At 41.7% G+C, this 24218-nt stretch overlaps 1 protein-coding gene across 2 annotated transcripts in view; it reads left to right on the forward strand.

The window, feature by feature from the left end:
• The window catches only part of smurf1 (SMAD specific E3 ubiquitin protein ligase 1), a 124436-nt gene that overhangs the window by 81739 nt on the left and 18479 nt on the right, over nucleotides 1–24218 (forward strand). For both annotated transcript variants that reach the window (XM_068002884.1, XM_068002885.1), the window contains exons 8-16: nucleotides 613–697; nucleotides 795–941; nucleotides 11380–11584; nucleotides 11747–11850; nucleotides 14366–14480; nucleotides 16728–16906; nucleotides 17583–17720; nucleotides 18731–18851; nucleotides 21734–21935. In XM_068002884.1, the coding sequence (XP_067858985.1) occupies nucleotides 613–697; nucleotides 795–941; nucleotides 11380–11584; nucleotides 11747–11850; nucleotides 14366–14480; nucleotides 16728–16906; nucleotides 17583–17720; nucleotides 18731–18851; nucleotides 21734–21935 (1296 nt within the window). The remainder of the gene's footprint in view (nucleotides 1–612; nucleotides 698–794; nucleotides 942–11379; nucleotides 11585–11746; nucleotides 11851–14365; nucleotides 14481–16727; nucleotides 16907–17582; nucleotides 17721–18730; nucleotides 18852–21733; nucleotides 21936–24218) is intronic.

The following is a 24218-nucleotide window of genomic DNA, read 5'->3' on the forward strand; positions in this document are numbered from 1 at the left end:
TAATGAGCCGATAATGAGACTGGCCTAAAACGGTGAGGAAATTTGGGAATATCTTGGTTATGTGTGTAACACATGCGCCTGAGTTTTCTTCATCTTTTATGCCAGGTATTTGCTTAACACCCTGATTACATGTGTTTCTGGGTGCAAATACTTAGGAAATTCTACCCTTTGCATTGCTTGCATTTCTAATTTGAGCAAACCCTGAAACTGCAGTTAGTTCAGGTTAGGTTTTTGGACCAAGTTGACTTTTTTTCCATAAATTTTAGTTTTAAATTTCAAAATTCAATATGTGAATCATAGGCAGTGATACAAAATAGTTCCCATACATAACTTTGAAGAAAGGGAAAGAAGGTGCCACATAAGTTTGAATCTTAATCAGCATATCAGCTACAGTTTCTCATACTAGACGCCTCACTGGGCCCACAAAGTTGGCAACTTAGCTTAATTACAAGTATAGAGAAGAAGGAATTGTTAGCACAACGTATATTTCATTTTCATGTTTTGTACAACTGGAGTATATACTCCAGCAGAATTTGTTCATTCACTTGCAGTACAGGCTCTACAACAAGAGAAAAAAGTACTGGTTCTAAACAATTTTCTATTTGTTTTCAGAGCAGCGAACTACTGTACAGGGACAAATTTATTTCCTGCACACACAGACTGGAGTCAGCACTTGGCACGATCCTCGAATTCCAAGGTTAATTGACACAACCTAATAACACTCGCAAAAAAGTTCCTGCTGTATAGATAATTTCGCTTGTTCTAATTTGATTTATTACAATTTGTTCGTGCAGGGATCTTACAAATTTTAACTATGATGAGCTCGGTCCTTTGCCTTCTGGGTGGGAAGTCAGAAGTACAGTGTCAGGAAGAATATACTTTGTGGATCACAACAACCGAACTACACAGTTTACAGACCCCAGACTGCACCATATAATGAAGTAAGCTGTTCGAAGCACAATTCACCGTCCTTAAGAATGACTCAATTATTGTGATACATAAATACCATCACAGATAGGTACCAATTTCAACTACAGCAGTAAATATGCCCCCCCCCCACCTCCTTCCCCACAGAGCGCTTCCTAATTTTAGCTTCTTTTACTTTGTGCGGGCATTTTCATGGAGTCTTGTAACTGTCTATTACAGGTGCCCTTCTAATATATTATCAGGGGACAAACACACCTTGCCAGTGCCCTGAACCTTGAGAGAACCTTCTTGAATTGAACCTTTGCAGTAGTCTCTGTTACCTAGGCATCAGTAATGATGTTTTAAATCAACGAGTTTCCACTAAATTTTGGACTCTGCTGGGACCACCTCACTTGTAGAAAGTAGGTTCCTAAATAGTCGTACATTGATTTGCAGGTTAGCTAACAAGATCACGATTACATAGGAGACACTTAGGCAATATTGCTTCCTTTGATGCTGAAGAATTAAAGATCCTGCAGCAGAAGGTACAGTAAAGGAGGATGGCCTTTTTTGGGGCTGAAGGCCACCCTCCAGTCAGCAAACAGGTGCCACTGAGATATGTCACTGATCGAGTCAATGCAGTCGCCCAACTCCCTTTTAACTGGCTGTAAAGGACGAAAAATATGATGGTTTCAAGAACAAGGTGAAGATGAGTGTCCTGTTCAATTTTGCACACATTTCTTGGGCCCATGAGCTATCGCACAAACCAAGTTGGGAACTGCTGCACTCGCTGGGATGTACCACTTGAAACACTGTGCAGAATCACTGCACTCACACTTGTTCATTTTCATTTTTCTTGAAGGTGGAAATGACAGCTGAGAAACATCAAACAAATGCTAAAGTACTCCTCTGCTGTTAGGGGGTCTCACTGCGGTCAGCAGCCATGGCCATCCCACTGTTTCTGCCACTCCAAGTAACGCAGGCATCATGGCTACTTCCTGAATAATGACTACTAACGTACAGGATGTTTTTATGGTTAGATACCATCCAAACATTAGTTGAGTGCAAACCCTTACTCTCTCTGAAGGCCATGGGATTGACATGAAGAGTTCTGATGCCTTCAAGAGTACCTTGTGCGACTCTGCACTTGATGGAATCGTCCTATCCAATGTCCAGTTGGTGCCTCTTTTCCACAGGAGGTAATGGAGGTGTTGCCCTTTGCAAACATAGTTGACGATCAGTTCCCTGAGGCCTGACTGTACTGCAGACTCTGCCTGATGAAGCAGATATCTCCTTGGTTAGCTTAGAAGGATGCAGTAGCATGAAAGCTTCATGCAGTAGTATCCTATGATTTGATGGGACAAACAGTCCCTGATATAAATATTGTGTAGGGATCAGTAGATATAGGAGTCTGTCTTGTGAAGTGGAGGTAGCAAAGAAAGAAAGAAGACTTGCATTTATATAACTCCTTTCATGTCCTCAGGACATCCCAAAGCGCTTTACAGCAATGAAGTATTTTTGAAGTGTAGTCACTGTTGTAATGTAGGAAACGCGACATATCCAGGTACAGGTCCTGGGGTACTGATGGATGTGACTTGAATGTTTCATTGCACCTGCATTTGTTGGCTCCTCACAACCATCTCTTCCTCATCACAATTATATTGGAACCCCCATTGGAACATCTATAAATGTAATATAAAATTATGGGATAGCAAATTTTATGTGGTTGAGTAAAGCTCCACAATGTGTGCCTCACCCATAAATAGTGGGTGCATTGGAGTCTTGGGGAGCTTATCTGCTGAAGGAAGAAAGTAAGTTTGTGATTAATTTTTCTTTCGGTTTTTGTGCACTTTCATCTTCCCTTTTCTGCATTTTGCTCTGTAAGAGCCGCACTAAAGCTAGCAATATACAAATGAAAAAAATCTTGGTTGGGGAAAAAAAAACCTAAAATGGAGGCCTTTCCAGAAAAAATAACTAATGCATTGAGCAAAATGCAGCAAAAGGAAAATGAAATAACAAAAAAAAAATCACAGATACACGACTCCCATGATTTCAGTTCTTATGGGTGAGGCTGTTACTGTGGGTGGAGCTTCACCCAAACGTGTAAATTTCACTGCCCCACAATTTTATATTGCATTAAAATATTTTAATGAGGCCGTGCATGTCAGTAGCATAGCTTCATTATTTTGACCAAACCATGGGTCAGAAATTTTGGGCCCTGCGCATCAGAGCAGGATAGAGGTAGATGTCTAGATTCTTGATCCCCACTCCTGCTGCACAAAGCTGTGTCCTGGAAGCACTGAACATTAACATTTAGCCCAATGGTCCATATTACCATGAGCAAGTGAGGGGAATGAGCTCAACATATTTGTAACTGAATAGCTATTTCTTTGGAGTTTTCTGGCCAAAGTTCAGTCTGACTGTCACCTGTTCTGAATAAGATGCGTCTTTTTTATGCAGCTACAAAGAAATCATAGAAGGAACACAAATTCCACAAGGCTGAGGTTATAGTTTTCTGCTACAGTGTTGAAAGGAATGCAGGAGTAAAACTCTGAGCAAGGTTGTTACCAAGCAAAGAATTGGTCTTTGGTTTATAGACTGCATTCTGCATTCCTGCCAGTGACAGTTAGACCTTCTCTGACAGAGACGGGTTGTTTTACTACAGCATCAGTGGTTCATGTTTGGGCAAGTTTCATATTGGTGATGCTGTCGAACATCTGCAAGGCTTCGAGTTAAAGTAATTCCTAAACACCAAATATTTGGATTTATCTGCAAAATGGGACATAGAATCATAGAAATTTACAACATGGAAACAGGCCCTTCGGCCCAACATGTCCATGTCGCCCAGTTTATACCACTAAGCTAGTCCCAATTGCCTGCACTTAGCCCATATCCCTCTATACCCATCTTACCCATGTAACTGTCCAAATGCTTTTTAAAAGACAAAATTGTACCCACCTCTACTACTGCCTCTGGCAGCTCGTTCCAGACACTCACCACCCTTTGAGTGAAAAGATTGCCCCTCTGGACCCTTTTGTATCTCTCCCCTCTCACCTTAAATCTATGCCCCCTCGTTATAGACTCCCCTATCTTTGGGAAAAGATTTTGACTATCTACCTTATCTATGCCCCTCATTATTTTATAGACTTCTATAAGATCACCCCTAAACCTCCTACTCTCCAGGGAAAAAAGTCTGTCTATCCAACCTCTCCCTATAAGTCAAACCATCAAGTCCCGGTAGCATCCTAGTAAATCTTTTCTGCACTCTTTCTAGTTTAATAATATCCTTTCTATAATAGGGTGACCAGAACTGTACACAGTATTCCAAGTGTGGCCTTACTAATGTCTTGTACAACTTCAACAAGACATCCTAACTCCTGTATTCAATGTTCTGACCAATGAAACCAAGCATGCCGAATGCCTTCTTCACCACCCTATCCACCTGTGACTCCACTTTCAAGGAGCTATGAACCTGTACTCCTAGATCTCTTTGTTCTATAACTCTCCCCAACGCCCTACCATTAATGGAGTAGGTCCTGGCCCGATTCGATCTACCAAAATGGACCACCTCACATTTATCTAAATTAAACTCCATCTGCCATTCATCGGCCCAGTGGCCCAATTTATCAAGATCCCGTTGCAATCCTAGATAACCTTCTTCACTGTCCACAATGCCACCAATCTTGGTGTCATCTGCAAACTTACTAACCATGCCTCCTAAATTCTCATCCAAATCATTAATATAAATAACAAATAACAGCGGACCCAGCACCGATCCCTGAGGCACACCGCTGGTCACAGGCCTCCAGTTTGAAAAACAATCCTCTACAACCACCCTCTGTCTTCTGCCGTCAATCCAATTTTGTATCCAATTGGCTACCTCACCTTGGATCCCGTGAGATTTAACCTTATGTAACAACCTACCATGCGGTACCTTGTCAAAGGCTTTGCTAAAGTCCATGTAGACCACGTCTACTGCACAGCCCTCATCTATCTTCTTGGTTACCCCTTCAAAAAACTCAATCAAATTCATGAGACATGATTTTCCTCTCAAAACCATGCTGACTGTTCCAAATCAGTCCCTGCCTCTCCAAATGCCTGTAGATCCTGTCTCTCAGAATACCCTCTAACAACTTACCCACTACAGATGTCAGGCTCACTGGTCTGTAGTTCCCAGGCTTTTGCCTGCCGCCCTTCTTAAACAAAGGCACAACATTTGCTACCCTCCAATCTTCAGGCACCTCACCTGTAGCTGTCGATGATTCAAATATCTCTGCTAGGGGACCCGCAATTTCCTCCCTAACCTCCCATAACGTTCTGGGATACGTTTCATCAGGTCCCGGAGATTTATCTACCTTGATGCGCGTTAAGACTTCCACCACCTCCCTCTCTGTAATATGTACACTCCTCAAGACATCACTATTTATTTCCCCAAGTTCCCTAACATCCATGCCTTTCTCAACCGTAAATACCGATGTGAAATATTCATTCAGGATCTCACCCATCTCTTGTGGTTCCGCACATAGATGACCTTGTTGATCCTTAAGAGGCCCTACTCTCTCCCTAGTTACTCTTTTGCCCTTTATGTATTTGTAGAAGCTCTTTGGATTCTCCTTTGCCTTATCTGCCAAAGCAATCTCATGTCCCCTTTTTGCCCTCCTGATTTCTCTCTTAACTCTACTCCGGCAATCTCTATACTCTTCAAAGGATCCACTTGATCCCAGCTGCCAATGCATGTCATATGCCGCCTCCTTTTTGACTAGGGCCTCAATCTCCCGAGTCATCCAAGGTTCCCTACTTCTACCAGCCTTGCCCTTCACTTTATAAGGAATGTGCTTACCCTGAACCCTGGTTAACACACTTTTGAAAGCCTCCCACTTACCAGACGTCCCTTTGCCTGCCAACAGACTCTCCCAATCAACTTCTGAAAGTTCCTGTCTAATACCATCAAAATTGGCCTTTCCCCAATTTAGAATTTTAACTTTTGGGCCAGACCTATCCTTCTCCATAGCTATCTTAAAACTAATGGAATTATGATCACTGGTCCCAAAGTGATCCCTCACTAACACTTCTGTCACCTGCCCGTCCTTATTTCCCAAGAGGAGGTCAAGTTTTGCCCCCTCTCTAGTCGGGCCATCCACATACTGAATGAGAAATTCCTCCTGAATACACTCAACAAATTTCTCTCCATCCAAGCCCCTAATGCTATGGCTGTCCCAGTCAATGTTGGGCAAGTTAAAGTCCCCTACTATTGCCACCCTATTTTTCTTGCAGCTGTCTGTAATCTCCTTACATATTTGCTCCTCAATTTCCCGTTGACTATTTGGGGGTCTGTAGTACAATCCTATCAAAGTGATCTCTCCCTTCTTATTTTCAGTTCTACCCATATAGACTCAGTGTGCGAGCCCTCGGATATATCCCCTCTCACTACTGCCGTGATGTTCTCCCTAATCAAGAACGCAACTCCCCCTCCTCTCTTACCTCCTGCTCTATCTTTCCTATAGCATCTGTACCCTGGAACATTGAGCTGCCAGTCCTGCCCCTCCCTTAGCCATGTTTCAGTAATAGCTATAACATCCCAGTCCCATGTACCCATCCATGCCCTGAGTTCATCTGCCTTGCCCATCAGACTTCTTGCATTGAAATAAATGCAGTTTAATTTTGACTTCCCTTGGTCTTTGCCCTGCTTTCTCAGACCATCTGTCCGGTCATGTTTTGTACACTCTCCCTTACTGCCTTTTGTTTCTGTCACCACTTTACTTCCCACTGACTTCCTGCATCGGTTCCCATCCCCCTGCCACATTAGTTTAAACCCTCCCCAACAGCACTAGCAAACACTCCCCCTAGGACATTGGTTCCAGTCCTGCCCAGATGCAGACCGTCCAATTTGTACTGGTCCCACCTCCCCCAGAACCGGTTCCAATGTCCCAGGAATTTGAATCCCTCCCTCTTGCACCATCTCTCAAGCCACGTATTCATCCTAGCTATCCTGTCATTGCTACTCTGACTAGCCCATGGCACTGGTAGCAATCCTGAGATTACTACCTTTGAGGTCCTACTTTTTAGTTTAACTCCTAACTCCTAAATGGAATGTATTCTTTTGTTCCTTTAAGCACTATTTTGGGAGAGGTTTTTGATGGATAACAAGTGAAGATAAATGACTCCCTTTGTTTCGATGAAGTCTTCTTTCTATCATTTTCCCCACTGTCCTCTCTGAACCTTAGTTCGTCAAGCACCAGGATACCTCAGTGCATATTGTCATTTCTTGCCTTATTGGTAGTAAAGCATTTCACCATGCTTAGAATATTCAGTTTGATATATTTTTCAGTGCTAATTTCAAATTCTTCTTTTTCCCAGTTTCTATATAAAATAAATATAACATTCCTTTATGAATAGAAGAATTAGTTGCAGGGGTCTAATTACTTCAACCTGAGCTAATTTGCATTCAAATTAAAAAATCTCTTGGGAACTGGATATCCCTTGATTTTCCTTGTTTCTTCCTGCACGTATTTTGCTTGTTGTAGGCCTTCACTTTGCTGTACGTCATACAATATATAGTAATTAATGTCATAGTATCATAGTCGGTACAGTGCAAAAAGAGGCCATTCGGCCCTTGTGTCTGTGCTGGCTCTTTGAAAGAGCTATCCAATTAATCCCATTCCTCTGCTCTTTCCCCGTAGCCCTGTAAAGTTTTTACCTTCAAGTATTTATCCAATTCCCTTTTGAAAGTTACTATTGAATCTGCTTCCACCACCCTTTCAGGCACTGCGTTCCAGATCATTACAACTCACTGTGTAAAAAAAAAGTTTCCTCACGTCGCCTCTGGCTCTTTTGCTGATCACCTTAAATCTGTGTCCTCTGGTTACTGACCCTTCTGCCACTGGAAATAGTTTCTCCTCATTTACTCTGTCAAAACTGTTCATGGTTTTGAACACCTCTATCAAATCTCCCCTTAGCCTTCTCTGTTCTAAGGAGAACATCCCCAGCTCCTCCACTCTCTCCAGATAACTGAAGTCCCTCATCCCTGGCACCATTCTAGTAAATCTCTTTTGCACCCTCTGTAAGGCCTTGACATCCTTCCTAAAGAGTGGTGCCCAGAATTGAACACAGTACTCCAGCTGAGGCCTAACCAATGTTTTATAAAAGTTTAGCATAACTTCCTTGCTTTTGTACTCTATGCCTCTATTAATAAAGCCTGGGATCCCATATGCTTTTTTAACAGCCTTCTCAACTTGTCCTGCCACCTTCAAAGATTTGTGTACATATACCCCCAGGTCTCTCTGTTCTTGCACCCTCTTTAAAATTGTACCATTTAGTTTATATTGCCTCTCCTCATTCTTCCTACCAAAATGTATCACTTCACACTTCTCTGTGGTGAAATGGGCAGACACATGGCAGATGAAATTTAACAGTCTGTCTATGTCCTCCTGAAATCTTGATGTGGAGATGCCGGTGATGGACTGGGGTTGACAATTGTAAACAATTTTACAACACCAAGTTATAGTCCAACAATTTTATTTTTAATCCCACAAGCTTTCGGGGGCTTTCCCCTTCCTCAGGCGGTGTGGAAATGAGATTTTCGAATCCTTCGCATTTTAAGATCACATAACAATGCCTGGTGATTACTGCCCGTTGCCAAGGCAATCACAGTGAGCAGACAGAAAGGTGTCACCTAAAAAGGCCACCGAATATACAAACCCCCCAAAAAAAGAGAGAGAGAGAGAGAGATAAGGAAGACAGTCAATGACCCGTTATATTAAAAACAGATAACATTTGTTCGCTGGTGGGGTTACGTGTAGTGTGACATGAACCCAACCTGAAATCTGTTACAGCGAAGAGGATACTCTTCGCTGTTTACTACATTTGAGTTTCGTATCATCTGCAAATGTTGAAATTATACCCTCTACACCCAAGCCTAAGTCATTAATATATATCAAAGAGCAGTGATCCTATTACTGACCCCTGGGGAACACCACTGTATACTTCCCTCTAGTCTGAAAAATGACTGTTCACCACTACTCTCTGCTTTCTGTCCCCAAGCCAGTTTTGCATTCAGCTGTCACTGGCCCTTTAATCCCATGGACTTTAATTTTGCTAACAATCTATTATGTGGTACTTTTATCAAATGCCATTTGAATGTCCATATACACATCAACCGCACCACCCTCATCAACCCTCTCCATTACTTCATCAAATAACTCAATCAAGTTAGTCAAACACTATTTTCCTTCAACAAATCCGTGCTGACTTTCATTTCTTAGCCCATACTTTTCCACATACCAATTTATTTTGTCCCGAATTATTGTCTGTAAAAGTTTCCCCACCACCGACGTTAGGTTGACTGGCCTGTGATTGCCAGGTTTATCCCTCTCCCCTTTTTTGAACATGGGTGTAAATTTGCAATCCTCCGGCACCGTCCCCATATCTAAGAAGGATTGGAAGATTGTCGCCAGACCATCTGCAATTTCCACCCGTACTTCCCTCAGTAACCTAGGATACATCCCATCTGGACCGGGGGAGTACTTTGAGTACCGCCAATCTTTTCTACTTTGAGTACCACCAATCTTTTAAGTACCTCCTCTTTCTATTTTTATCCTATCTAATGTCGCTACTACCTCCTTTACTGCTGCAATGGCAGCATCCTCTTCTCTCGTGAAGACGGATGCAAAGTATTCTTTTAGTGCCTCAGCCATGCCCTCTGCCTCCACAAGAAGATCTCCTTTTTTGTCCCTAATCTGCCCCACTACCCTTTTACTATTTATATGTTTATAAAGGACTTTTGGGTTCCCTTTTATGTTAGCCGCAAATCTATTCTCATATTCTGTCTTGCCCCTCTTATTCCCTTTTTTTACATCTCTGTACTTCCTGTATTCAGCCTGGTGCTCTACTGTATTATCAACCTTACATTAGTCATAAGCCTCCTTTTTCTGCTTCATTTGAATCTATATCTTTAGTCATCCACGGATGCTCGAGCTTCGGATACCCTTCCTTTCTCCCTCGTAGGGATGTGTCTACACTGTACCCGAACCAACTCCTCCTTGCAGGTTCCCATTGTTCAATTACTGTTTTGCCTACCGATTTTTGATTCCAGTCCACTTGGGCAAGATCCTTTTTAACTCACTGAAATTTCCCTCCTCCAGTTAAGCATTTTCACATTTGATTGTTCCTTGTCCTTTTCCATAACTATTCTAAACTTAATTATACTATGATCACTGTTCCCCAAATGCTCCCCCACGGAAACATGCTCCACTTACCCCACTTCATTCCCCAGAACTAGATCCAGCACTGTTTCCTTACTGATTGGGCTGGAAATACTCTGTTCCAGAGTGTGAACACGTTTCAGGAATTCTTCCCCCTCTTTGCCCTTTACGCTGTTACTATCTCAGTCTATATTGGGATAATTGAAGTCCCCCATTATCATTACTCCATAGTTCTTGTATCTTTCTGAAATTTGCTTGCAAATGTTCTCCTCTATCTCCTTTCCACTATTTGGTGGCCTATAATACACACCCAGTAGCGTAACAGCTCCTCTATTGATCCTTAATTCTAACCAAATAGATTCTGCCTTTGACCCCTCAACTATATCATCCCTTTCCAGTGCTGTAATAGTTCCTTTGATCAATACTGCCACCCGCCCCCCTCCTTTCCTTCTCTATTCTTTCCTGAATACCTTATAGCCAGGAATATTAAGTATCCAATCCTCCCCTTGTGAGAGTCAGGTCTCCGGTATTGCCACAATATCATAGTCCCATGTGGCAACTTGAGCCTGCAGCTCACCAACCTTATTTACCATGCTCCGTGCATTTACGCACATGCACTCCACTCTCATCTTGGACTGCCTTGCATTTGCCCCCCCTGTCTGATACCTCCCACTTCAGAAATATTCTTTACTCCAGTGCTACTTGTCCCTCCCAGTCCTCTGTGCACCTTGTTTCTCCTGTCTAATATTTCATCCTGGTGCCTACCCCCCTGCCAAATTAATTTAAACCCTCCCCCACAGCACTAGTTAACCTCCCCGCATGGACATTGGCCATTTCAAAAATTGAGAAAGTGATCTACGCATAGTGTATTCATCTTTTAAATTCTTACTCATGGGTCTTGAATTCACTACTTACTAGCAGTTGTGAACCCCCAGTTTGTAGACAAAAAGAATGTGTAGCATTTGGCTTTCCAGCTTGTAGAGGTGATAGTATTGGAGTACAGACAAGTGAACCTACACTGGCCACATCAACTTCAGTTAATAAGAAGAACATTCTTCCATGGAGCTTGCAAAAGGATTCAACTCCACAGCGCCAAATGTTTGGCTGCCAATTTTTATTAATGCCTTATGCCACCCAATACAGTTAAAGTTGATTATTAATGAATAGAGTACTATGGAGATTTAACATGTGAAAATCTGTCTTTACAAACGTAACAGTGTAGCTGTCTATCTTTCTGTTGTAAATAATTCATACTTTTAATGATTCCTTACAGCAATCCAACTCAGTTGAAGGAATCAAATCAGCCGTTGCCAGTGCAGACAGAAGTACCTGTGGAAGAAGGTGAGGGTGAATGGTCTGTACCACGGTGCGAGCGAGATCTGGTACAGAAGTTGAAAGTCCTGAGGCATGAGCTTGCTTTGCAGCAACCACAAGCCGGGCACTGCCGCATTGAAGTCTCCAGAGATGAAATCTTTGAGGTAACATTGAAATGTGTGAGTTGTAAGAGCACATAGTTATACAGATATTGTCTGTGTTTGTATTTATGCCAGATGCATTTTATAAAATATTTTTAAGAAAAGAAGCATTAAATTGCTCATTGTTTTCAAAAAAAAAACTCATCTGTCCTTTATACTGTTTAGGAATCATATCGACAAGTGATGAAAATGAGGCCAAAGGACTTGAAGAAGCGTTTAATGGTTAAATTTAGAGGTGAAGAAGGGTTGGATTACGGTGGAGTAGCCAGGTGAGATTTTTTTACACCGAGAGCACGGTCATGTCACTGTTGATGGAGGAAGGAGGCCAGAATGAACCTCAGTACATTTGCAACACTGCACTGTCTTCAGACTTGCAGTAGTGGCAGACCTTAGCAACATTCAATTATAGGGACAACTATGGCACTGTGGTCAACTGATGGCACTAAAATGCACACATTGGTCAGAATTTACAGCTAAAAATTCCAGAATATCCAATTATAAAAACAATGTGAGAAGTAATAAATCCTGGGCCATCCTTAGCAAGCTCTTAATGTCACTAGGCGCACAAAGAAGATAGGAACCACAGACTGGGTAAAAGGAGTTGGCGACTTGGACACTCCACCAGAGACCATTTGTCTCCGACTTTCGTTTATCATTTTGGCAAGGAAAGATGATTTGCATTTTAATTCCAGCAATTTCAGAACTGCACCAAGTAAAATGCAGAAATCTCCCTATTTTGTTATAGTTGGGTCCTCTTTTGTGTTGATATTGCTGGTCCTTTAATCATTCATATGGTATAAACTTCATGTCCTTGTTCAGTACAGAATGTGTTTTTTATCAATATGTTTAATGGAAAAATAAGAGGAAAATCACTGAAAACGTTGCAAATGTTCCATAATGCACAAGCCCATATAATTAAGTAGGACATATATATTCATTGTAAAGGTTAAAATGAGTACAAATGAGAAAATGTTTTTTTTTCCTCTCCCCTTTGAAGTATTAACATGTTGCACTTGTAATTGTGAGGGTAGATTAGTTGACCAACTTCATAGTAATTGTGTAGTGGGGTGTATTTCTGTGGAATGAGACTATACTTGCCCATTTTACCCTCTGACCATGTAGAATCTCAACTGAAGTGATTTTGTCCAGTGATGTGACTGTATTTGGAGGCAGAGATTTGAACCTGTAACCTTGTGGATTTGGAGTCTCGAAAGGTAGGAGCCAGAGAGAGTTGGGATTTAGAAATAGAGGAGATCCAAGTTTGCAGCTGATACTAAGCTAGGAGGTATAGTTAACTGTGAAGAAGGGATCAGAAAATTGCAAATGGACATAGATTAATCAAGTGGGCTGACCGATGGCAAATGCAGTTTAACATAACAAAGTGTGAGGTAGTACACTTTGGATGTATCAATGGCAGATAATAATCTAAATGAAAGAAAGGCTTGCATTTATATACCACCTCAACACATCTAGAAGCGCTTTACAACCAATTAAGTACTTTCGAAGTGTATCCACTGTTGTAATGTAGGAACTTGATGGGGGAGTAGCTGAACAAAGGGATATGGGGTCCAGTTACATAAGTCATTAAAAGCTAGCTTTGAAAATGTATTCAAAAGGCAAATAGGATGCTGGTCTCTATCACAGGTTAAGAATGTAAAAGCAAAGTACTACAATTAAAGAGCATTGGCCAAACCTCACTTGGAATATTGTGTTCAGTTTTAGGCGCCCCACCGTAGGATGGATATATTAGCCTTGAGGAAAGTCCAATGATTCAGCAGGATGATACCTGCATTAAAGGGACTGTGTTCCAATGAGAAACTAGGAATATTTGTTATATTCCCTAGAAATAAGGAGGTTAAGGGATGATCTGATTCAGGTGTTAACATAATGAAGGGAATTGACAGGGTAGATCGGGAATGACTTCCCACCAGTGGGGAAATCCAGAACAAGGGGGTATAATTTTCTAGAGAAATAGAATTCAAAAGCAGAGATGTTATGTTAAACTGATATAGAATCTTCGTTAGACACACTTAGAGTTCAGTGCACAGTTCTGGTCTCCATATTACAAAAAAGATATAGAAGCACTGCAGAAAATGATAAGAAGATTTACAAGGATGGTACCAGAACAGAGAGGTCTTGAAAATTGTGAAGGGGTTCAATAGGGTGGATGTGGAAAAGATGTTTCCACTTGTGGGGGAGTCCATAACTAGGGGCCGTAAATATAAGATAGTCACTAATAAATTCAATAAGGAATTTAGGAGAAACTCCTTTACTCAGAGAGTGGTGGGAATGTGGAACTCGCTACCACATGGAGTGGTTGAGGCGAATAGCTAAGATGCATTTAAGGGGAAGCCAGATAAATACCTGAGGGAGAAAGATTAGAAAGTTATGTTGATAGGGTAAGATGAAGTAAGGTGGGAGTAAACACTGGTAGAGATCTGTTGGGCCAAATGGCCTGTTTCTGTAAATTCTATGTAATTTTAGAACTGAGACTAAATTATTAAAAGTAAATCCAGGAAAAGATTCTTCACACAGGCTGAGAATGTGGGAAGTACTGGCCCAGAAGGCCTTAGATGCAAACTCAATTGCTGTGTTTAAACGGAAGATACATCCTCACTTGGGAAATACGGGTGTTAAGGTCAGGAATTGAGATTAAAAAGGTAGAACTGCCACTGCTAATAAAAGTGGAAAAGCAGGTTCGATAACCTAAATGGCCTACTCTGGTTCCCATGTTAGTCCTGATTACTAACAAATGTTGATTACCTGTGTTTACTTGTTTTGTAGGGAGTGGTTGTATTTGCTCTGTCATGAAATGTTGAATCCTTACTATGGACTATTTCAGTATTCAACTGATAATATCTACACGCTACAGATCAACCCAGATTCTGCTGTTAATCCTGTGAGTATCCAAAGTCACAGCGGATGTTGGAAAATGCTAACAGAATAGGAATTGTTTGTGTTTTGTTAATGTTCTTTTAGTGACGAGAACATAATATTAACCCTTTATCCATGTAGATTTCCTCTATAAGGCAAGTCTGTTCAGCAAAATCCAACTGCCAAAAATAAGCGCAAGTATAATTTTTGGATCTATTTTTGGATGTTCCATAAAAGACTCTTTGCTGGTTGAAATATGATCCCCTTCCCCCATCTCCCCAAAAATATTTAGTTGGAGAGAAAAGTCAGACTACTAAGGCCTGGCAGATTTCCCTATAGTTAGGTTGTTTTCAACACCATTTGGTTTCTGTTTAATTATATCAAAGGGATTACTGGTTTGCAATTTTGTTGGTTCCTTTAAAATAAGGGGATATTTCATTCAGATTCATTGATACTCCAGATGTGTATATATATGTATGCGTACCCAACAATTTACAAAAAAAGTCCCAGAAGTAATATTCAGCAGAAAATTCTTCAGTTTCCATAATTCAGCCACTAAAAGAAATTTGTCGTAGAAGAGTCTTGTAAATACATCAACCAATTACTGCCCAGCTGTAATTATTTAATGTCGTTTATCCTTTTTCCAGACTCTAAAAGATTGATTTTTAAACATTTGTAAAAATCCCCGAGTGGAGCAATGTATATAATACTGCAGATTTTGGTTTTAATTTGTTCACTTTCATGCCAGAAATATTCCTTCTTAATAAATTGTTATTTCATCCTCCATAAAATTGTGTTTCTTGTTAATCTATTTGATGCGATGAAGGCATGGGCATCAACTTTAAATTTCTGGCAGTACATTATATGAGAATTCACATGGTGTCATTTTGACTTAATGTGACCATGAGTTTGCATGTTTGGTTCTCATTACTTTTCAGTGTTTTTTTTGTGGTTCAAACATTGCAACATTGAACCTTTTCAGTACATCTGTTAGGTTTCAAAATCTTTCAGATCATTTTTTTTAGATGTTAATTTCTCTTTGGGATTAAGAGGACTAGTTTTAAGCAATATATTGACTGTGGCATCACTTATGTTGAATTGGTAGGACTCCCCTCCCCACTATGTAAATGGGCTGTGATAGAGTAGATTGTACATGGTTCAACAAAGATGCTGTAGACATGATATGCTAAACAGCCTTCTCAGATTCCCTGCTTTGATATGCTTTGAATCTTCTCAATTGTGTTTCTAGGCAAATTCATCTAGGAATTTTAACATGGAAAAATTCTGTTCATGAAATTGATTCATTTCTCTCATTTAATACTGTTTCGACAGCCATTTTTTAACAATGTAGAACCATTTCAAGAAGGCTCCCAGTGCCGTAGAACGCACCCATTTCATATTGGAGGTGGATTCCGCATCATTGAACTAACAGAAAAATTATTGCGCATACACAAATATATTTGAAAGTTGAAGTTCACAACTTTATTTCAGGTTGAATTACCTTCCGTAATGGTTGAGTAAGGTACATACATGTCAAGAAGCAGGAAGCCACATTATTGGCATGTGTTTGTGGCATAAGCACTCAGCCCATCTATGGCAAATAAAGACTGTGCCTTCTCCTCCAACAGCATTTATGTTTTGCTCCTGGTGGCGGTGCTCCTGCCTCTGTAAGCACTAGTGAAAACCCCTCTTTAGGTCATAGAGTCATAGAGTTATACAGCACGGATAGAGGCCCTTCGGCCCATCGTGTCCACGCCGGCCATCAAGCCCTGTCTACTCTAATCCCATATTCCAGCATTTGGTCCGTAGCCTTGTATGCTATAGCATTTCAAGGTCTCTGAAGGCAACCGTGCAGCCTCATTCAATTTACTATGCCGGTACTGAAATCATGGCTGCCTTCAGTGTGCTGTAAAGTAAATGGAGCATATGGTATAAATCATTCTCAATGACAGTGGCCAGTTAATTTAACTAAGATACTGAAATGCATCTTTTGTAATCACACTTCTAAATGAGTTTCTACTTAGCAATGGCCCTAAACTTTCGGACCATTGAGAGGGATTTCAATTTGACTGGTTGTATCAGCTTAATTTAATTTCTGGTTTGGTTTAGTATTCTTTTGCATTAATGTTACATAATTCATTGAGGTATTATTTAATAAGGTGTATGATTTAGAGGAAAATGATTTTATGAATGTTTCTGGTGCCATTGTTTATCAGCCACAAGATGGCAGTGTTTTACTTTTTAATCAAACAAGCAAATGTTTCTTCCACAGGAACACTTGTCATACTTTCATTTTGTGGGTCGGATAATGGGACTGGCTGTATTCCATGGACACTACATTAATGGGGGTTTCACATTACCATTCTACAAGCAGCTGTTGGGTAAACCTATCCAGTTGTCTGACTTGGAAACTGTGGACCCAGAATTGCACAAGAGCCTGGTTTGGATCCTGTGAGTTGAGCAATGGAATTACAGCACCGTAGAGTTAACCCTTAAATTTTTCCTTCCTGCCTAATGTCCTTGTCTGTACATCTGGAAAAATTAGACAGAAAATAAATAAATTAGGGCGGAAGATTGCAACTTTAAGAACAGGCACATTGACTTTTGCCCAGGAGCAGATTTCACTGCAACTGATTAAAGGAATTAAAATGATACCTTTTTAATCTGGAAAGAGTTAGTACATAAAAGATAACTGCTGACAGTTTAGTTCAGAAACAATTCGGTATGTGTCATGATCTCATAAACCACAAGTGACTAAGGATTATACCTTTGAGACTATAGCAACATTTCTGGCCCTTAAGATACAGATGACAATTATAGATTACAGATTTTCATATTTAGCGTATATTATGGTTCTGTAAAATTCTCTAGTTTATTTATCTACATTAATTACTTTATGTAATGGAAAAAGGACATATTATTAAGGGATTACTTAAGGTTTTAATATACCTATACATCCATACTAAGCATTAGTGTAAGTAGGGTGGCAGTATTGAATTTTGAAAATAAATTAGGATCTTGTTTTAAAAGGATGTATGAAGCTGCATTGATATTCTATTAAACTGCAAATAATAAAGGCAGCATTATCCAGTCAATTGCTTCAATAACTTATTTTTTACTGTTGTAGTGAAAACGACATCACACCTGTACTTGATCATACCTTTTGTGTCGAGCACAACTGTTTTGGTCGCATTATTCAACAAGAGCTGAAACCAAATGGCAGAAATGTTCCTGTAACGGAGGAGAATAAGCGAGAATATGTGAGGTAAGGGGTTTCTTTTTCTGTTACCATCTGGGGGTAAATGTTTTGCAGTGCTGGTCTTTGATGCACAATTTTGAGATACACATTCCAATCGCGTGCCAAGGAGTGACATTTTTATCCCTAGTTTTTAAAAAATGCATTTTGGTGGGTTAAGTAATGTTATATCTGGAAAAATGTTTTCCCTTGTCATGGAAAAATCAAAACTAGGGTTTTGTACTTCAGCTTTCCTGACTCTCATATCTGGAGTGCATATCAAGGAATTCCTGCACCCCGCGCCTGTGATTTTCTGACAAGCAGGAGATCCTGGCTTAGATGGCACTTGGACCAAACTGACTAGCATTTATTTAATTTTACTAATTCAGTAGTTGCAAATAATAACTTGCTAAATGTCCCTTTAAAAACAAAGGAATTATAACAAGCAGCAACAGACCCTAATGAAAAAGCCATCAATTAAATATATAATGCAGATTGTCCATTGTCTCAAAGTTGAATCATTTAAGAAACAATTAGATGCTCATTATAAGTGCATTTCCATGGCCTCTTTGCACTTTGAAGTAGCTGATACGACTTTTTTTTGTCATTTTGTTGGGGGTGGGGGGAAGAGAGCTGAGCATACTGAAATCCCATATACGATTGGTCATTTATAAAATTCACAATCTAAGTTATAGTTATGTGCACACAACCATAAAATACAAAATCGTACTGTTGGCCTCCCAAAAAATCTGAATATGACATACGAAATCCATTCTGACATTGTTTGCCCTGCTTTCCAGTTTATCATACCGTACTTCATTTTTCATAAGCCACTATTTATGAAAATGCAATTTCTATCTGTATGTTATGGAGAGCTCTCAACATTAAAAGTTTGCTATACATTTTTTGCACCTAATTTAGTCTTTTCATATAGGTCTGTTTAACTTGGCCTGGAATTTTTACAGGTTTAAATTTCAATATGTGTTTGCATTTATTATATTTCTGACTTGACCCCATTAATCCATCTTACCTTGTGTCAGGCTTTATGTGAACTGGCGGTTTATGAGAGGAATCGAGGCACAGTTTCTGGCTCTGCAGAAGGGATTTAATGAGCTTATTCCACAACATCTACTTAAGCCCTTTGATCAGAAGGAAATTGAGGTAACAGACTTGTTTACATTTAGTGAAAATATGACTTTAAGTGGTTGAAGACAGAAAAGTTTAATAGTTCTTCCTATCCTCCCTCTTCCTCTTTCCTTTTTAGTCAGCCGGGTGCCTGACATGTGTGAGAACTCATTAGCATGATTAAGAGTCCAGAAACCAAGCCAAACTACTGAGAAATCCAAATGTGTAGAGTTTCTGTTTGCCTTATATGAGGTACACACATTACCTCCTGTAGAACACACCGCATTTATCTAAGATTGGAGAACTTGGGCACAGGTTGGCAAGACCCACGGTCTAGGAGCCACCAGGTGTGTGTATGGGTACTGCTGGTGTTTAACTGGCTAAAACCACACAACTTACCAGCACACTGCTAAGCTTCCCACTGCTTATCCAGCTAGTCCCACTATACCTGGTAAACTAACCTGGCTAGTCAATCATCATTTGCATACTGGAATACTGTGAACCTGTCTGGCAGAGGTTTAATATTGGAGTCTGCCATTTCTGTCTTCCTTTACAGTTTCTTGACAGTGCTTTTCAATGTTAACTTTAGCTAAATATAGAGTATAATCACTGACAGCTTGCCTTTATGTACTTCAGAATTGCTTTGATTCATCCATTGGTGAGGTGTACAAGTCACTGACCTTTAGTTTGAACATTTTGGGCCCGATTTTAGCACCCGCTACCGGGTGCGTTCTCGGCGGGGGGGCCCCGAGAATCCCGAAATCCCGGAGCGGGACCGGATCGCGCCTCGATCCCGCCCACTTCCGGGTTCCGCGCTGATGTGCGGGGGTGCATGCGCAGCCCCCGCTGGTGGGAATCCCGCAGGCAATTAAAGCCAGCGGGATGCCACTTGAGTGTATTTACTTTGGTTGTTCAGGTCATTAAGGGACTGTGTGTGATTTTGGATAAACATGGGACTGTTTCACACACTGGGGGAACAGTCCCAGTTGAAATGGACGTGTTGCAGCCGTCAGCCTGTGGCAGCTGCAAAGGTCCATTTGACAGGTGGGGTGGGGGGAGACTCTCAGCCATTGCAGGAGGCCGCTCTGTCACTTGGGACAAAGTTTGGCCTCCACCACCCTCCTCCTGATGGTCGAAGTCACCAACCTGCACACTTACCCCGGGGTCCGAAGACATTGCGGACCCCCTCAGATGTACATCTTGCGGATGGGGGCCGCCGTAGCTGCAGTCATGACCTCCTCGGAGGGCGAACAGCATCACCAGCCTCGCCGGCCACGCCGTCCACCTCTGACACGTGGAGCTCCACAACACAGTGCTGTGACACATCCACCTGTACAGCAGGAGGGAGGGCACTACCCTCGCCACACGTTCCACAGACTGAGGCTCAGCCTCCTGGACCTCTCTGAGCAGCAGTGCACACGGAGGCTCAGAGTCACTCGACATGTAGCCGTGGACATCTGCAGCCTCTTTCATGCCGAGCTGCACCTGGCTGGCCCTTGCACCATCTTCCTACCTGTCGCTGTCAAAGTCACCACTGCCCTCCCGAACTTCTGCTCCACAGCCTTCCAGGCTGCAACCGGGGACATCCCCGATGTCTCTCAGTCGTCTGCGCAGAAGAGCCCTGCAAATACACCTACACCCACTCTGCAGTGACACACTGGGTGGCATCAGTGGTGGGTCCTCATAGGGATACCCAGGAGCGGGCATTATTGCACAAACCGGACAGGATTCGCGAAGACATGGCAGTAGTGGTGCCAATGTAATGTGTGATGTGTGTTGTTCTTTAATTCAATAGAAGTAAGAACCATGACAATCCCTCAAACACCCTTGTGCATCCCCTTCATGCTCACGACACGTTTGCCTTATGCTGCCTACTGCACATATGTGATGCATGCCCTGTGGCTGCAGCACAGGTGGTGGCAGGTTGAGTGAGGCTGGCCGTGAGAGAGATGCACGAGGGTGAGTATGGGATAGAGCCATGAGATTGTATGAGGATTGGGTTGCGTGGTAGTGGCGGGGTGAGTACTCGCGAGGTGAGTCGGTGCAGGTAAGATGAGGATGAGGTTTGAGTGGGTATGAGGGGTCATGTGACAGAGTAATGTTGGCAGTGCCGAAGGAGATGTGGGGTGGGGGCAGTGTTGTGGCAGGCGGAGTGTAGGGGAAAGACTACGTGTTCTCACTGTGGCTGACCTACTGAGGTCATTGGAGCGCCTCCTGCACTGTATGCAGGTGGGCAATATGTTGGTGGCGCAGGTGACCCCCTCTGCCACCTCGAGCCAGGCCTTCTTGGTGGCAGAGGTGGGCCGCTTCCTCCCGCCCGCCGGGGGGAAGATCTCTGTCCTCCCCCTCCTCCTCACCCCATCTAATGTTACCTGGGGTGAGGCATTATTAAACTGGGAGCAGCCTTCCCCCTGGGCTGCTCCATGCTGTAATTTTTGCTGTTTGTGGCAGCATGTGTCAGTGGAGGACTGCCCCTTTAAATAGAGCGCCTCCAGCTGACAGATCTTACTGCGTATGCGCAGCCCGCCCGAGTCGCAGATCAGCATCGGGGAACCCGGAGGAGCAGGTAAGTGGATCCAATTAGTGTGTTACCTGCTACGATCGCGCGGGCAACCCACTAATTTCACCGGGCGCGTTTTCAACGTGCCCGCTGGCCTACCCGCCGAGAACCCGCACCTCTGGTAAAATCGGGCCCTTTATGTCTGAATAACGTAATAGGCAATGGTCATCTTGCAGCTTACAGCTGATGAATTAGCTAAGGTTAAGTGGTTTTGTCAGCTGAGATTTGTTAACCTTTTGTGTGAGAGTGGCACTATACATTTAAGTGCAGCAGATGGTAATCAGTGCATGAAACATGTTGCGGATTCTAGAATATGTGTTTATAGAATGTGTGCATCTGAACTTTTTTTTTCCTGCAGTTGATTATTGGTGGGTTGGGGAAGATTGACACAAAGGACTGGAAAGCTAACACACGTCTAAAGCACTGTACGTCCGACAGCAATATTGTGAAGTGGTTCTGGCAAGCAGTGGAGGTGTTTGATGAGGAAAGGAGAGCACGGCTTCTTCAGTTTGTAACCGGATCTTCTCGGGTACCTCTGCAGGGATTCAAGGCACTACAAGGTGGCTATCATATAGACTGTAATTTGCTGCAAATATGTTAAGCTGCACATGCTATGAAGGTGTAGGATTGTATTGTGGATTCCACGATAAATAGAGTTGTAAACTGTAAATTATGGTGATATGGAATTCACATGCAGTACATTGGGACAGACTACTATACTTGGATGTAATGAGCAGACTGACATATTGCTGATGAGATGAAGTGTAAAACTAGAAATCGATAAGTTTCTGTACATATCTGGTTTCTATAAATACAGATTTATAAATGGGCCAAACTGACACATTGGTGACACTCTTGTTTCTGTGTCACAAGGTTGTGGATTTACACCCCACTCTGGGACTTAAGCATATCAGCTGGGCTGACACTTCAGTGCATTACTGAATGTAAAATATCCCATGCAACTGTTCGAAGAAAAGCAGGGGAGTTTTCCCAATGTTCTGGCCAACATATTTCTCTAGTCAGCACCTCCAAAAAAAAATTAAGTTAGCATTTATCTCATTGCTGTACGTGAGACCTTGTGGTGCGCAAATTGGCTGTCACCTAGGGTTGAACAGGATACCAAGGATGTGAACAATCTGTTTCAGCCTGAGTGGCTGAGAAGGCGGATGTAATCAGTGGAGTTTTTGGTGAGGCTAAAGACAATGGCTGCCGATGTTCAGTTGGAGGAAGTTGAGACTCATCCAAGACTGGATGTTGGACAAGTAGTCTGACAGTACAGTGGCTGTTGAGAGGAGGTGGAGGGATAGATCGGTGCCATCAGCTTACCCGGGAAAACTGACCCTTTTTTATGCGGATAATGTTACCCAGGAGCAGCATGTAGATGAGGAAGAGGAGGGGCCAAGGATAGACCTTTCGGGGACTCTGGTGGTGTGGGGCTAGGAAAAGAAGCTCTGACTACATTCAGATCAGTATGAGTGCAATCGCATGAAGGTATTCAAATGGAGCAGGGCAATGGAGGAGAGGCATTGAGAGACAGTTGGTATAGTCGATGTTGTTGAAAACCGTGGGAGGTCGAAGAGGGATAAAACACAATGGTAACAGTCGTAGAGATGTCATTCATGACTTTGGTTAGGGTTGTTTTGGTGCTGTGAAAGGTGGAAGCTAGACTGGAGGGAGTTGAACAGGGAGTTATGGGAGACGTGGGCATGGAGCTGGAAGGCAACGGCATGTTCAGGGACCCCAGAGAGGATAAGGAGATTAGAGATGGGTCAGTAATTAGACAGAAGGGTTGAGTGGTGGTGATTATGGCAGTTTTAAAGGGGAGGGGGATGATGCCTGAGGAAAGTGAATTATTGATAATGTCAGTTAGAATAGGTACCAGTAAAGTGATTGCTATGGGGAAAAAAGCACAGAATAAATTGTCTTCTATATAGATAGGATACACCTAGAATCCTCAAAGAAAGGAAAGAAGAAATAGATTTTTTTTTAGGAACTTCTTAATAAGTAAATTTCATCATTCCAATTTTAGTGCATAGAAACTCACTCTATGAATTAGTAATGTGATTTTGAGTGCCAGAAGATCATTGCAACTGGATGGACTCTGATCAGGACATCTGTTCAGAATTTAGATGTTATAACTTTTTTTAGTATTTATATGTAGATAACTAGAAAGTGTGTGTAAGATATATACATTGTGTATGTTAAAGCTGTGAACCATAATGAATTAGTACTGGTAGTCTGGTTTTTATGTGTATTTCTTTAATAACTGATCAGTTGTATAACTCAGTGCAAGTTTGTGCATTTAATACTTTACAGTATATTTCATAGACAAAAATGGAACCAACAAATATGAATTCTCCCTCACTTTTATTTACAGGAACATAGATGATGAACTATTTTCCAATAAAATTAGTAAAAATTGTAATTTTATGATGTTACTGCTACTGTAGTGTAGTGTAAATTTTGATTATATGGCTAGTTTAGATGGTTTTATGAGTACAGTACTTGGATCTGACTTGTGTGCTAGCATTTTGATTTTTTTATGTCATGTGCACTGCATATCCCAACACTGATAAATATGCATGTCATATGTGTGATAATTAAGTCTGCCTACATTACACAACTGGAGGTTGTTGTGGCAGGAGGGAACTACAATGCAGTAGGAAATCAGAAACATGGCTAAATCCAAAGGATGAAAATGAATATAATATTCAGGGGTACAGAATAAGCCAAAGTGGACAGAAAATGTGTTTTCTAGCCCTATAGGTCGGGTATACCTGGGAAGTAAATGAAGTTGAACCTGTGGGAGGGGGCAAGCTACAAAATTAACTATTCTGGTTAGA

The sequence above is a fragment of the Heptranchias perlo genome, chromosome 22 (assembly GCF_035084215.1).
Source record: "Heptranchias perlo isolate sHepPer1 chromosome 22, sHepPer1.hap1, whole genome shotgun sequence".
In the NCBI taxonomy this organism is placed as follows: domain Eukaryota; kingdom Metazoa; phylum Chordata; class Chondrichthyes; order Hexanchiformes; family Hexanchidae; genus Heptranchias; species Heptranchias perlo.